Source organism: Melanerpes formicivorus, unplaced genomic scaffold, assembly GCF_026170545.1.
Source record: "Melanerpes formicivorus ecotype bairdi unplaced genomic scaffold, bMelFor1.0.p_v2 SCAF_16, whole genome shotgun sequence".
Classification (NCBI taxonomy): Eukaryota; Metazoa; Chordata; class Aves; order Piciformes; family Picidae; genus Melanerpes; species Melanerpes formicivorus.
In genome coordinates this window covers 6,753,698-6,767,179 of record NW_027142368.1, presented here as the reverse complement: position 1 = coordinate 6,767,179, position 13,482 = coordinate 6,753,698, and the positions used below count along the sequence as shown (strand labels likewise).

The following is a 13,482-nucleotide window of genomic DNA, read 5'->3' as shown; positions in this document are numbered from 1 at the left end:
TTGGGATTCCAGTTGAAGTACTATCAAGCAGCTGATGCCCACTGGGTCTGACCTCAGTATAAATACCTAAGAACGTTTATGAATAGGTTTGGACCTGAACTTAGATACTTACATCTAATTTCCAAATTCAGTGATAGGAAATACCAGAAACAGACTTGCAGCTGTTCCTCTTGGAAATATCTGTCATTGATCATAATTTCCATGGTTATTTTTAAGGCTTACAGCTTCAAACACATTCATATGAATTTGTATGAATGAGCCATGCTAAATTCATCCTATAAAGGTGTTATTCTGGGGGACCTTTTCTGATGCAGTAGGCAGGAACAAAGGCAATGTCACTCCTTGATGAAAAGATGAGAGAAAAATTGCTGATCCTTTGAAATACATTTTGCTAGAGAACACATGGGACAGATTTTGAATACATTCTATGTGTCTGTAGGAGGAATACTCTTCTGATGGGAAATGCACATACCCAGGGAAGGTTTTCTAAGTATACGTAACCAAAGGAGCCTCAGGGAGGCAGAGGAAGGAGGAAATTATTTGTAAAAAGATAAATGAAGTAAGATTATATTGGATGTTAGAATTTGACCTACACAATATTTTTCTTAGTATTTTCTGGTATATGTCCTGTGTTTTTCATTTTATTGGCTGAAGGAAAATGAAGTTAGCTTTTATTTTCACAATAGAAATCATGACATAGAGGAAGAATGCCCAGACTAGGTGAAGCAAAAGAAAATGTGAGGTACCAAAGACAACACTCATGTCAGATTGCATTCATTTGACTAATATAATGCTGAAATTCACTCATACAGTTCAACAAAACCCAAATCTTTGCCTTTCATATATATAGCACAAGGTTTTTTTCAGAGCTGTGGTGAATGACATGAAGATACATGGTAGAAGGTCACCTTCAGTGGGTTGGTTTGCTGAGAATCCCCTACACAGTTAGTAAATAAGGATGTCCATTGCTCATGACACCAAGTTGAAAATTGATTTATTATCAATGTAATTTAAAAATATAACATTAAAAAGAGTTTGTTTATAGGATTCCCTTACAAATAAAAGTTGTGATTAATACTTAAATATGAACCACAGGAAATATGGCAAAGCCCCGAGTTGTCTATATTTCTGGTACTTACTTGAAATGCTGCATTACTTTGTGTCCCTGCTGTTGTTGTGCCTAGTACATTCTGCCAGAATGCTAGTTCCCTTCAGTGATGCCACACACTGAAATGTTACTGCTATTATTACTGTTATTATTAATAGCCAATCCTTGAAGGATTCATCAGAATTTGGAAAAAACAAATTAGTTCAGAGGAAATCTGATGTTCTGAGCGCCCAGCTTTGGACTCTCCACAGTGGCTTCCTATTCAGTGATCTTTGTCCAAATGTACAGGAAATCCTGAAGTAAATGGAATTGTATCAAGCTGAAACTTTCTATTTGTAGATCTAGAGAGAAAAAAAAGTAAAAGAAAAAGAAAATAAAACACTCCTGCGCAGTACAAGTGATGGACATACTTTTAAAAACCCAAACCAACCACAACCCCAGCCATGTTATCAGCTTCTGGGTGAGGCACTCAGATTAAAAGGACTAAGCATCCTGGATCTGTGGTTCATGAGTATTAAATGCCCACTGATGGTGCAGGCCAATACCCACATATTCTTGGCCCCTCAAAAATGATCCAGAGTCCAGTGGTTCTTGACCGTACCATAAAAGTTAAAATTATAGTCTAGGTATTTTATCCATGTGCATGTAAGTAACCAATGTCTATTTGTGTTATCCAAACATCACTCTCTTTCCAGATGTTTGGTGCATTGCTCCTTCAGCTAGTGCTCTGAAAAGGTCAAGCATTTCTGTAATGCCTAGCATGATATGCTTCTCAGAACATAAGCACTGAATAATAATGGTCATGTGAAGTCTGAAATAGTCCTGAAGCTTTTTAATCTTTTACTAAACGAGGACATAGCTATAAATGAAATTGTCAGTTCTCTTTAGCACGGGCCAGGCTATACATTGTAAGTGAGTGTTAGTTAACTGATGCTTTTTAGAAGTAAATTTCTGCTTGTGTTTCTGTTGTTGAGAGGGTTTTTTTTCAAGTATCTGTGCAGATTGCTGGAGAACATTTGATGTAAGTAGTAAAATGGATTAGAAAAAACATTTCAAAGAGAGATTTTTTTTTTGTCTCTAGTTTCTGTTGAAGTAGCTTTGTGACAATAAAACAGATTTGCCAGCTGACAACAGAAATTTAGTGACTTCAACAGCGTTATCCTTTATTCTTCCTTAGCTCTATAACATGGGTTAGTAGTTGAATGTCCACACAAGTTGACCAGCTGACTTCCCAAACTCTGTTTTTCAAGTAAACAAAGTAACTAGTATTTTCTAAAGTGAATTAATGAAATGTCTGGAAGGTTGAAATTGGTTGAAAGGTTTTTCACATGTTTCTTGCCACAGTCTAATTGCAGTAAAATAGAAGTAGGACTTAGAAGTATGACACTAAGGGAAGCCGGATAATAGTTCTCTCTCAGGATACGTTCCTTAGGCCATCAGTAAAAAGGTAAAGAAATCTTTATACTGGAGCAAAAGAAGTATGTCTCAGAGATAATCTGTATTTAAGACATTGCAGAGTAAGGGGAGGAAAAAAAAAAAAAAAAAGAGAGTATAAAATGGTTGCTCACATCTTTCCCAGCAGATTTAGGACACTGAGAGTGGTGAGATGGCTTTAAAGACCCATTAGAGAGGAATAAATGCTTCCTCCACCTACTCTAGTCTGGTGGTTCTTTTCACAAGTTCCCCAAAAAGGAACGCTGAGTTCTTTGCTAACTCTCTGCAGAGCATCCCTGGCATTACGCTGGCTTTGAGCTACCACATTTGGCATAGAAATTGTGTCAGTAGGTGCAAGGAGATTAAGAAAAGATCGAACATATTTTTTAGGCTCTTAAGATACATAGCAGTCCTCTGAGTTTGCCAACACAGCTCTGAGCAGTACAAAGATTATGTGAATTTTTGCTGCCACTCTACTGCCCTGTTTCTTTAGTAAGTGTATCATAATGAAGAATAGGACTCAGAAGTTTTATGAGTGTCAGATGTGTGTGACCAGTTGCAGGAATAAAAGATTGATATTAGAGAAGGTAGAAATTGGGAAGCCTGGGCAAAAAAAAACTATGCCACTAGACTGAATTTGTGATGACAGATGCAGATGAGGTATGGGTGGTACCCTACAAAGCTCAGCACTGCACATAGGTTGAATTGGCTTTTATCCCACCTACCTACAGAGGATAAATACCTGATTTTACCCCTCAATCAGCAATTTGGCAGTTGCATGTCCTTTTATGGGGAGAAGAGATAAAAGACTCAGCTTGCAGCCCTGATCTCCACAGAAGTACATTTTTCGTAAATAATTCAATAAATGTGGTCATTTTATTTTTTTTTAAATTTAGGTCTCAGACAGTAATTACCAACCAGATGCTATTTTAGGCACAATCTGCAGAACACCCATGGTACTTACTTTGAATTTCAAAATAAACATAAAAACATCATCATTGCACTTAAGAGCGGAAAGGTGAATTAAAGTCACTTAAGGCGTTATAATGCATAAATTTCTGTAAGAGTACTATATATTTTATTATTATAATCTCTCTCTGTGCTATTATCTATAATAAAAATCTCTGTCATGCTCTATGAGACTGGTTTTGGTGGCATTATTACGTTTTGTGTTGAATCCTCTGGTTCAAAAATGCTCAGGTTTCATTTGCAGACTGTTTTGCTTAAAAATCACTGTGTGACAGTGTTCAGGGCTTGGAAGACCAAAGTGAATTGTTTCCTGATAAAAACTGAGACTTCTGAACGTGCTGTGCAAGCCATTTCTGTAATAGTGTGTTAGGAGAGTCTGGATAAGAGACATAATGCAACTTAGGATAAAGATAATGTCATACTCTACTCCTGCTCCCCACACTGTATGGGCTGGCATATTGACATTTCTCACATTTTAAAATGATTCTTTAATATTAAAGCTTCTTTAATTAGACTTTTTGAACCAGACTTTCTGTTCAGGCACATTTTACATTATGGAACTTTTACAGAATTTCCTACTTGTGCTTGTATTAGATCATAAATTCAAGGAATGTTATTTGCAAGTTAAGTGGTTCATGGCCATGACCTTTTGGATGGTGTGGTGGACCAGACTGAAGTGTGGTTAATTAATTTGGAAATGATAAATGCATAAGTATAGCTAGTGAATTATTTGATGCTGTTTAAATGGCAATATTAGAATACTGATCAGGGTGATAGAAACCATAGCTTGAAATAGACTTCGGACTTGTCACTACTAAGGGACAATTTTGGTTCTCAGTTCCGAAATCTGGAACTTCCAATTTGCACAGTCCATGCGGGGGAAGAATCCAACCCTGATCAATCTACTGATTTCTGTTTCAAGGCAGAGAGGCATTAATTAAATTTGGCTTAGAATTTACACCACAAGCTGTACAACAATTAGCATGTTATCAGAAACCTCTGTTAGAGCCCAATGTGGCAGATTCCAGTGACAATACTGTCAGGCAGGAATGGCCTTAGTTTGCAGTGCAAAAAACTATGTGATTTCCTTCCGTAGAAAGGTTATCTTGGGAGTCACTAACTGAATGTGTGCCAATCTGATCATGTCTAGGTACAGAGGTTCTCCTGCCTAAGACACTGGTTTCCATAACAGCCCATGTCCTGGCTCCTCAGGGACATCACTCTCACTTTGGGTACTTCTTAGACTTTGCTGCATGTCTTCACTAAGCATTCTTCCCAAATAAAGTCATTGTCAGCTTCTAGTAATGCTTTTTATTAACAAGGTTATCTCCCTTAATTTGCATCTCATTGGATATTGGCTTAGTAGGGTCACTAGGAATCTCATGTTTAATGTTATGTGGGATATCTTATTTGCTACTGATTAGACTTTTTTATTGAGTATTATCACTCTTCGGCTTCTCACTTTCTGTTTGGTAACAGGCTGTTGCAATCATTCTTTCAGCTGTTCCAGTATTAGTGGGGTTTTATTTCAAGTCCGTAGGCTATGTATAAAGACTTAAAGGATGATTCTGCCAGAACAGTCTTGAAAGAAGAGATGCATAGGTCTATTTTGACAGAGGTTTTTGCTTGCTTTTTAGCAAAGAAAAAGAAACAACAGTATTTTAGAAAGACTTTTAAAACAATGTTGACGTTCATATACCTTATCTATTGTAATTTAGTTTATAGTGGCTTCTGGAACAGAGGTAATTAGCACTACACTCTTTGCCAGGGATCAAATGCCTATGTATGTGTCATTTGTTAAGTGTCTCCCATCACTCTTGTTGCCCTAGCACAGCACCTATTCCGAGCACCATTTACAGGAACCTATTCATAGTGCAGAAAAACAGGAGTCTACATAAGGCCTAAAGGTATTACCATTATTAAGGATAATATCAACTTCATAAATACATGTCTGTTCTCATTGCATTTCCATGTGTCCGTTATATCAAATAGACTCAAGGAGTGAACAGAACTATATCAAATTCTTTCTTAGTTGCATGAAATTGTTGTTTTGTGACATGTATGTTAACAGCCTTTTATTAATGAGGTATGTGCAAGTAGGCTAGATCTTCCAAATGAGAAGGGCTTGAGTTTATCCCTAAAGTGACAGCAACTCTTAATTAGATGCCATGCACATGTAAAACCCTTGCTGATGCATATGTAATTCCATTTGGTGTGAAAAAGAAAAGCAAACAGGATGAGAGTGTCACCTTCGTAGGAGCAGTTTGTGTGGTCATAGCAGATACATCTGTGCTTTCTTTTCCATTTGTTTCTGGGCTCTGCCAAGGCACCTCTGCGAATTTCCCTGAGCTACATGTCTGGTGTTGACAGGAGGATTGTAAATTTTGATAGCGTGCTATACTAAATTTGGGTAATTTAACACACTGTCATGTGGTTGAAGCACTTCTGTAGCTTCTTGATATTGTTAATATTCAGTGTAAGTGAAATTAATCTTTGCCATCTCTAAAATATTTCCGTAATGATGATTGTGCCCTTAGGATGAAAGAAGAAGAAATTTCAGTATCCAAACTTTCAAAGGATGTTTCAGAGCTATAAAGTAACTGTCATGGTAACAGCTTTGTCTTTCTGCTCTTATTTATTTTATCAAAACACATCATCTCTGGAAAAAAACTGAGTTAAAACATATCCAAAGTATTTCTTGGCTTTCTGTGTAATGAATTTAACTTTAATATATTAAATACATAATAGTAATAAATTACAATTGCACAATTTCTTACAGAGTTTTTATTAAGATCAAAACTTACTTGTTCAGGCTAGATTTATATAAATAAATCACAGTACATTTTTACTGGTGTTTAGAAGATTGTAGTACATATTATAAAATTAAGAAAATTTTTTTGTCCCTCAACCATCACTGCAAAAAGAATCATGCATTATTTCTACTAAACAAACAAAATGCCCACCTAATCGAGAGAGCCTTGATACAGGTATGGCTCTACTCTCCAAAATTAGACATGGAACATAGAGATACCAGGACTATTTATTGAACAAAAAATAATAAAGTATAGTACAATGTTCATGTGTTAATAAAACCAAAAGTATATCAAAACAATACACTTCTCTTCACGCATCTTTGCAATGGGTATTAAAAATGACAGCTGGCCAGCATGCATCCAAGTGAAATATTCCAGTTTTACATTGTCTACATTTGAGCATATGAAGGGAGAACTAAAATACCCAGACAAAACAAACAAACAAACACAGCCCAGATGCTTACAAGTCCTCATGTCATTCTTCCCCTCTGTGTTGTGTGTGTTCTATCACCAGTTGAGCTTTGTCCTGATGATACCTTTCTGGAATAGTGTCCATCACTGCCGTCTGGATTAGTGCACTTTATGGACCTTCAAGAAGATGGAGGTCCTCTCAGAGAACTGCAGGACCCTGGAAAACTTCCAGCTGTAGTTCCTTGCCCAACCCATCACATTAGAAGTTAACTGTAAACACAGCTCTTGAAACTACTCAGCCTTGAATGTGCAGTGGCCTTACAAGAGAATTCACACATTACACAGCTTGGTTCATGTAAGGCTGTCACTTCAGAACAGAATTATAGTTGTAAGCAAGGTCTGGCACTAACTACAGCAAGATTCAAGGTGATGCTGTTAAAAAGTGTATCCTGATGCCATTTTCCCCAGCACAGACAGCTTCTATTAAATTCTACAGTTTTGTGGATTACTATCTCTACATGATTATTTCCTTCTAGATAGGAAGGCCATTGTTTTCTCACTTGATACCGAGATGTAATCATTTGACAATGCACTGTTCTAAAGGGAAGAAAGCATTTAATTTATGACACTTCAGATTGAGTCACCTCATCTACATTTTTTCACTTCTTTATATCTGAACAAAATGCATTAACAGTAATTTCAGAAAGATTTTCAACTGGGTAAACCAGATTTTTCCTTTGAACTTCCAGTTCTCTTTTTCCCTTCTCATTTGTTGTTTGTTACTTTTAAATTAAAAGAAAGTTTGCAGCTTGCCTTTTTTTTTTTTTTTTTTAATGGCAAATAGATCCCCTCAGTGCTCAAATGATACCAAGTGATAGACAAGCAGAAATGTCTCTCATGCCCCTGATTTTGGGTGCTCTTGTTAATCTAGTTGCATATCATGTTTGGTGTACAGACAAATGAAACCAAACCTAAAACCAACGAATAAAAACAAAAAACCCCAAACAACTGTCCCTTCAAACCGAGAAGAAGGGATTAAAACAACCTCCTGTTTTTCATTCTTTTGCTGCTGTCTCACTTTGGCTTGTACCATCAGTTTCACTACTGGTACTTACTGACTTCTATAAAGCAAGTTTCTCATATGTACTGCTTTGGTGTTTTATAGATCCAGTGGCATAGAAAGCTGAAGTGTGCATTGACTGGCAAGAACAGTTTGAGCACTGGGTCTTTTATACTACATCTTTGCTTTCTGTTCTGGTAATCCCTGCTTCCCTAAATTGAGATGAATGCGTGTTTGTCCACTGTCAGGATTATTTACAGGGAAAAATGAAACACAAGAGAACAGAAATGCTTTTAATGTCTTGTGATTTCAGTTGAAACAGATAAAGAAATATTTGAGCACTCAGCTGCAGAAGGGCAGTGCTGTGAGTATTTTGGCATGGGAATATCACACAACTGCCCATATACTTTGCCTCAGTATTAGTAGCTTGGAAGGCTTTCCCATTGACTCTCACTGCTTTTTATGAAACAACATCTGAAATGGTGGCTTGTTATGGAGAACTAAAAGTAATAGATTAGTAGCACATTTTCAATGAGTGAAGTGGGATTAAAATCTTGCTGAGATGCTTTTCTAAGGGATTTCCTTTTCTATGTTGGAATTACGGTACTTGTTATACAGCATAATTACGCTTGAACGTGTCCAGAGAAGGGCAGCAAAGCTGGTGAGGGGTTTGGAGCACAAGCCCTATGAGAAGAGGCTGAGGGAGCTGGGGCTGTTAAGCCTGGAAAAGAGGAGGCTCAGGGGTGACCTTATTGCCGTCTACAACTACTTGAAGCGTGGTTGTAGCCAGGTCGGGGGTTGGTCTCTTGTCCCTGGCAACCAGCAACAAAAAAAGAGGAGACAGTCTCAAGATGTGCAGAGGGAAGTTTAGGCTTGATCTTAAAAATAAGTTCTTCACAGAAATAGTGATTGCCTGTTGTAATGGGCTGCCCAGAGAGGTGGTAGGGTAAACGTCCCTGGAGGTGTTTAAGAAAAGACTGGATGAGGCACTTAGTACCATGGTATAGCTGATTAGTTAGGACTGGGTGATCAGTTGGGCTTGGTGATATTGGAGGTCCCTTCTAACCCGGTTGATTCTATAATTCTGCAATTTTAAAGGAAGAGAGAACTCCATGCATGGCTAAGTAAGTGGCAAAAATGTATTCCAGTGGCTCTTGTTTTGGAATACAGATTTCATCATGTGAAAGAGTTAAATGCTTTATTTATTTAGTTTATTAATGGTTTTAATGGCTGGAATTTGTCAGCGTTGACAATGCACCATCATGTAAAACAGCCATTTTACTTCTACTACAATAATTAAAGTCTTCACAGGCAGTATGTATTTGGAGCAGCATTTTAAAATGACATAGTGTGTGTGTGCACATGCACACACCTGTGTGCTTGTGTGTATGATAGAGCATAGCTGCCTGTGATATGCTTCCAACGTCTTACAGGGTCATGGACACAACTAAGAAACACTGACTGGAAAATTATCTACAAAGGTTGAGGACTCACAGGCTCCATGTTATACAGATGGTTATCTTCTTTCTAAAAGAACATACTGTCATTACAAATACCATATGTATCTTGGTCTCACCCAGAATGTTTTTTCATTTTTTCAGATTTGAAGGATATTCCTTTGCTTTCATCTGAGGTGAAAGCTGGCACCAACTGAGACTGAGGATACAACTTGTCATTAAAAATTAAATATCTAATGACAATCATTCTTGAAAAAAACTATATTTAGAAAGCTACCTGATCACAATACTGCACCTTTTTTGCAAATACAAGAAAAATATTTGTTGCTGCCTCCCATATTTTTTAGTTTCATTGCTATCATGTTGCTTGTAAAACCTGGGTTACTTCTAGCAAACATAAATTCTGACTTGAATTTGGGTAATGCTTACAATCATACAGATAATCTATCAGTAGCAATAATATCAGCTGGAGAATTAATGCTACAAGTGGATAACATGAACTACTTGAAACCAATAGCTCTTCACACAGTAGAAGACTGAGGGTCCTATTCAGCAAATATTCAAGGAAGGTCCTATGGCTGTGGCCACAGAGGTTCCAGAAGCTCTCGCTGAGTCTAATCCTGATTCAGGAGCCAAAATGATATGCTGTGTATATATTTCTCTGCACAGCCTGGGTGTGCTGGACACCCTCCCCCACTTGATTCCTGGGAAGGAAAAAAATATGTCTCTGTTTAGCTCAGTGACATGAGAAAAACAACACAGTAATGAAATCTAAAGACGTTAGCCAGGCATGTATGAAAAGAACAGGATGCCTGTAAAAAGGGAAGAGCTGTCAAAACCTAATTGTGGGATCTGGCTGCAATCAAATTTATCAAAGAGGGAAGACAGGTTGGATATACAGATGTAGACAGCTTCTGCTAAGAGACACTTCTTGTATTCTGGAAATAGTAACCATTACACTACATGCTTGTCAAGCCACTCCTATCAGTGCTTGGCTGCAGCTGAGAGCTTGGTGATGTATTTTCTAAACCCAGCTCTCAAATGCCCAGGTAAGCATTTCACATGTGGCACTTCTGCCAATAGCTAGCTTGTCACTGGGGGCACAAATGTATAGGCAGAGCTCACTCACTTCGCTGGATGTTCTTTCACAGCATGCTTGCATGTTGGCAGCAGCCATGCTCTGATTTTCAGAGCAGTGCACAGTGCATGCCCCTTGCCACAGAGCTTGTGTGCACTCAAACATCTCTCTGCTGAAACTGTGCTACTGTGGTCCCCAGGTACCAGTGCATATAACTACTTATGGTCACAGGGCAAGGCTATGGTATTTTTGCCATTTTGTAGCATCTTCCTGTTGTCCAACAATTATTTATGGAAATGCCTAGGGTTAGTGCTTACAACCAAGCAGGTAAAGTCCTCAGTTGCTTTCTAATAACATGGCTGCATACTGATGCATAAAATACACTCAAAGACAGTGAGAACTTCCTGTCGCTGTATATTTGTGCTTATGGCCAAATCTGTGGCTTGATATGAACACTGTAGCCTTTCCTGTCCTTCATCATTAGAGGTGACATAAACACAGCAGTTCCTTTAGACTGGGATTGCTGCCTGACTAGCCAGTGATAGCAACAGTAGAAGTAAGTAGTGGTAACTCTTACAAAGAAATTTCATTAGATCTTTGATGAGTTTTTGTGTCTCATGAATCAGGATTAGTACTCTCTGTGTTGGGGAGAGGATTAAACAGAGGGATTAAAAGGACATCTTTACCCCACTGGACTCTGTGGAATAGCCCCTGAGGATATGGCTAAGAAAGAGTTCAACAGGAATGCCAAATTTCTGCTGAATAGGTTAAAAGGGTGAGGAAGCCTCTTCGGCAGCCATCCAAGCGCAGAAGACCTGCATAACATTTCTGCTGAATAGGGCCCTAAAGACAAAAAACAAAACAAAACAAAACAAAACAAAAAAACATAGGAACCTTGAAAAGCTTTTCTGATTGTGTCACTTCTTATCAGCGCTTCAGATCTCCAGAGTCACTTAAGTTTTTTTGTTGTTTGGGTGTTGGTTTTTTTGGGTTTTTAGTGCAGTTAGGCATCCCTTGAGATGTGCTAGTGGCACAGATGATATATTGTTACAAGAGAAGTTAGATGAGATTATTATATATAAAAAATAGGTCTTGGTTGTTCTGTAAACAAGGTGAATTTCTTCATATGTGAAAGTTGCCCGAGATCTTATTCAAAAAAACAAAACCAAACCCTTAATCCAGTGTATAACATTTGGTGTTTTCAGGTATATATTAAAAACATTAATTACTTTGTCTGCCTAAAATTAACAGGAGCAAATGAAACGTACGTGTCATATTTGACTTTCTGAGCCCTTTTCTAGGATTTAGTGCATGCATGTAGATCTTGGTTTTGTTCATAAAATTTAGTCCAACTTTTAATACCATATGGGAGAATATTCATAATTATAATAATGAGGAAGCAAGAAGTAAAAGTCTTACCTCTGCAAGAGGATGCCAGTGAGCAATAGGTTTCCGAGGGTATGACAGCATTTCATTCCAGTGGTCACGACCAAGACTTTCTGCATCGTTGCCTACTTGACATACTCCAATGACCTCATTGTGACCTACACTGTGAAAATATTCCATAATAATTTTTTCTTAACATTTTACCTTTAGAACCATACTATTTACATATTTCATTAGAAACATTAATCACAGATTTGTAAAATTAGTTCTTGCCTGGGAAATACAATGAACTCTAAAATACTCTATGCATTTCCCACTAATCAGAATAATTTAACATTTCCCCCATTACAGCACACACTGTGTGTCTCTGTGCACTCTGTTTCTTATTTTTGCATGAAGATTGTAAAATACTCTTTGCCTGTGTTCTGTAATTAGGTTGCAGATACAAGTAAACTCTAAACCACAATTTTAGAAATGGAGGCAGGTGTCTAACAGGTGAGCATAATTGTACACAAACAGAACATCAGTTTGTGGACTGTCTGGTTATGGTTCAGTTCTGGTAAACATATATACAGCTTATGGATAAAAATCACTTATGGGTGCAAATCTATATTTTAAAATTTAGAAAGAAAATTCTGCCTGACAACACAAGACATTTTAGTCTTCTACCAAACTCAACACAACATTAATTTCCCATTTGCTGGGAAAAAATTATTAACTTTGTTTCCGGATGCAAGTCTCCTGTGCAAGATTTGATAAGCCAATAGATGATGTTATTTTACAGCTACAGGTATCTCACCGGTCATAATCCATAACAGCTATCGACAAGTTAATTTGGTCAATGTTTTCTGGAGGGACGTCAAAGACTATGGCTTCATTGTAAACAGGATTAAGGGTATTCCTCTTGGTGGAAGTCTTTCTTTTCTTTAGTCGCCTTCCTTCACACATTAAAGAAACCTTCACATAGGGATCTGTGTGAATCATAAGAACAGTGTTGGTTTTCTTTTGTTGTATTTAAGCAAAGATAAATGGAAAGTGAAGGGAGCAACTTTCTTGTATGCCCATATCTGCTTGCAGAACTAGTCAGCTGGACCTGACTGGAGTTTGAGCTTCTCTATTACTATGGAATGCCTGGGAGGTATTAGAGCTTTACTTGATTGACTGCTTATAATGAACAATTTAGGTTCAAGAAGCTCCTTGTCATCTACTGACTTCTCAAAGGGCATTAAAATGTCCACTGAAGCATGTTATACCTGACTGTTTTATACAACAGCCTGTGTATAGCCTATTTATAACAGTCTAATTACTTGTATAGATTTGTAGGGCAGACAGAAGATGACAATATTTTGCACAGTGGGATTTACTGATGCATGGTTATATATAATTTGAAGTGTAGCAGTTAGTGCTTCTACTTCTCAAGAGATAATTATTTTTAAAATCCTGAATGTAGTAAAAAAGCTATTTCTGTGTAGCTCCTTTCTGTGAAGTCTGCAACTCCCTGCTAGTAATTAAAAGCCATCTCTGAAGTCTTATTTAAATTAGTTTATAATTTTCATCATCAAATTTTGAAAGGGTTGCTGCTGAAAGGAGCCTGGGTTGCCCCCTCTGTTGTCCATATACCAGCAACAGAAGACTAGGCTCAGTGGCTTTTGGAGACTATCAGAGAGGGTCAGCCTGCCTCTGTGCCATAGCTCTAACAGTCTGCTGTACAAAAAATTTCCTAGCGCATTGAACAGAGTTTGAGCAACTTGTGCTGTTCTGAATCA

At 37.6% G+C, this 13,482-nt stretch overlaps 1 protein-coding gene across 4 annotated transcripts in view; it reads right to left on the bottom strand.

The window, feature by feature from the left end:
- Window positions 1-6,207: 6,207 nt before the first annotated feature.
- SYT9 (synaptotagmin 9) overlaps window positions 6,208-13,482 on the bottom strand; it is a 64,396-nt gene continuing 57,121 nt past the window's right edge. Inside the window, exons 5-8 of one of the 4 annotated variants that reach the window (XM_068147896.1) lie at window positions 12,516-12,687; window positions 11,750-11,879; window positions 11,017-11,173; window positions 9,872-9,956 (exon numbers count right to left, since the gene is read on the bottom strand). In XM_068147896.1, the coding sequence (XP_068003997.1) occupies window positions 11,066-11,173; window positions 11,750-11,879; window positions 12,516-12,687 (410 nt within the window). In that variant the 3' untranslated portion in view covers window positions 9,872-9,956; window positions 11,017-11,065. Of the gene's footprint in view, window positions 11,174-11,749; window positions 11,880-12,515; window positions 12,688-13,482 lie in introns of those variants that run through there. The other 3 variants (XM_068147897.1, XM_068147895.1, XM_068147898.1) reach the window with 3 other exon arrangements.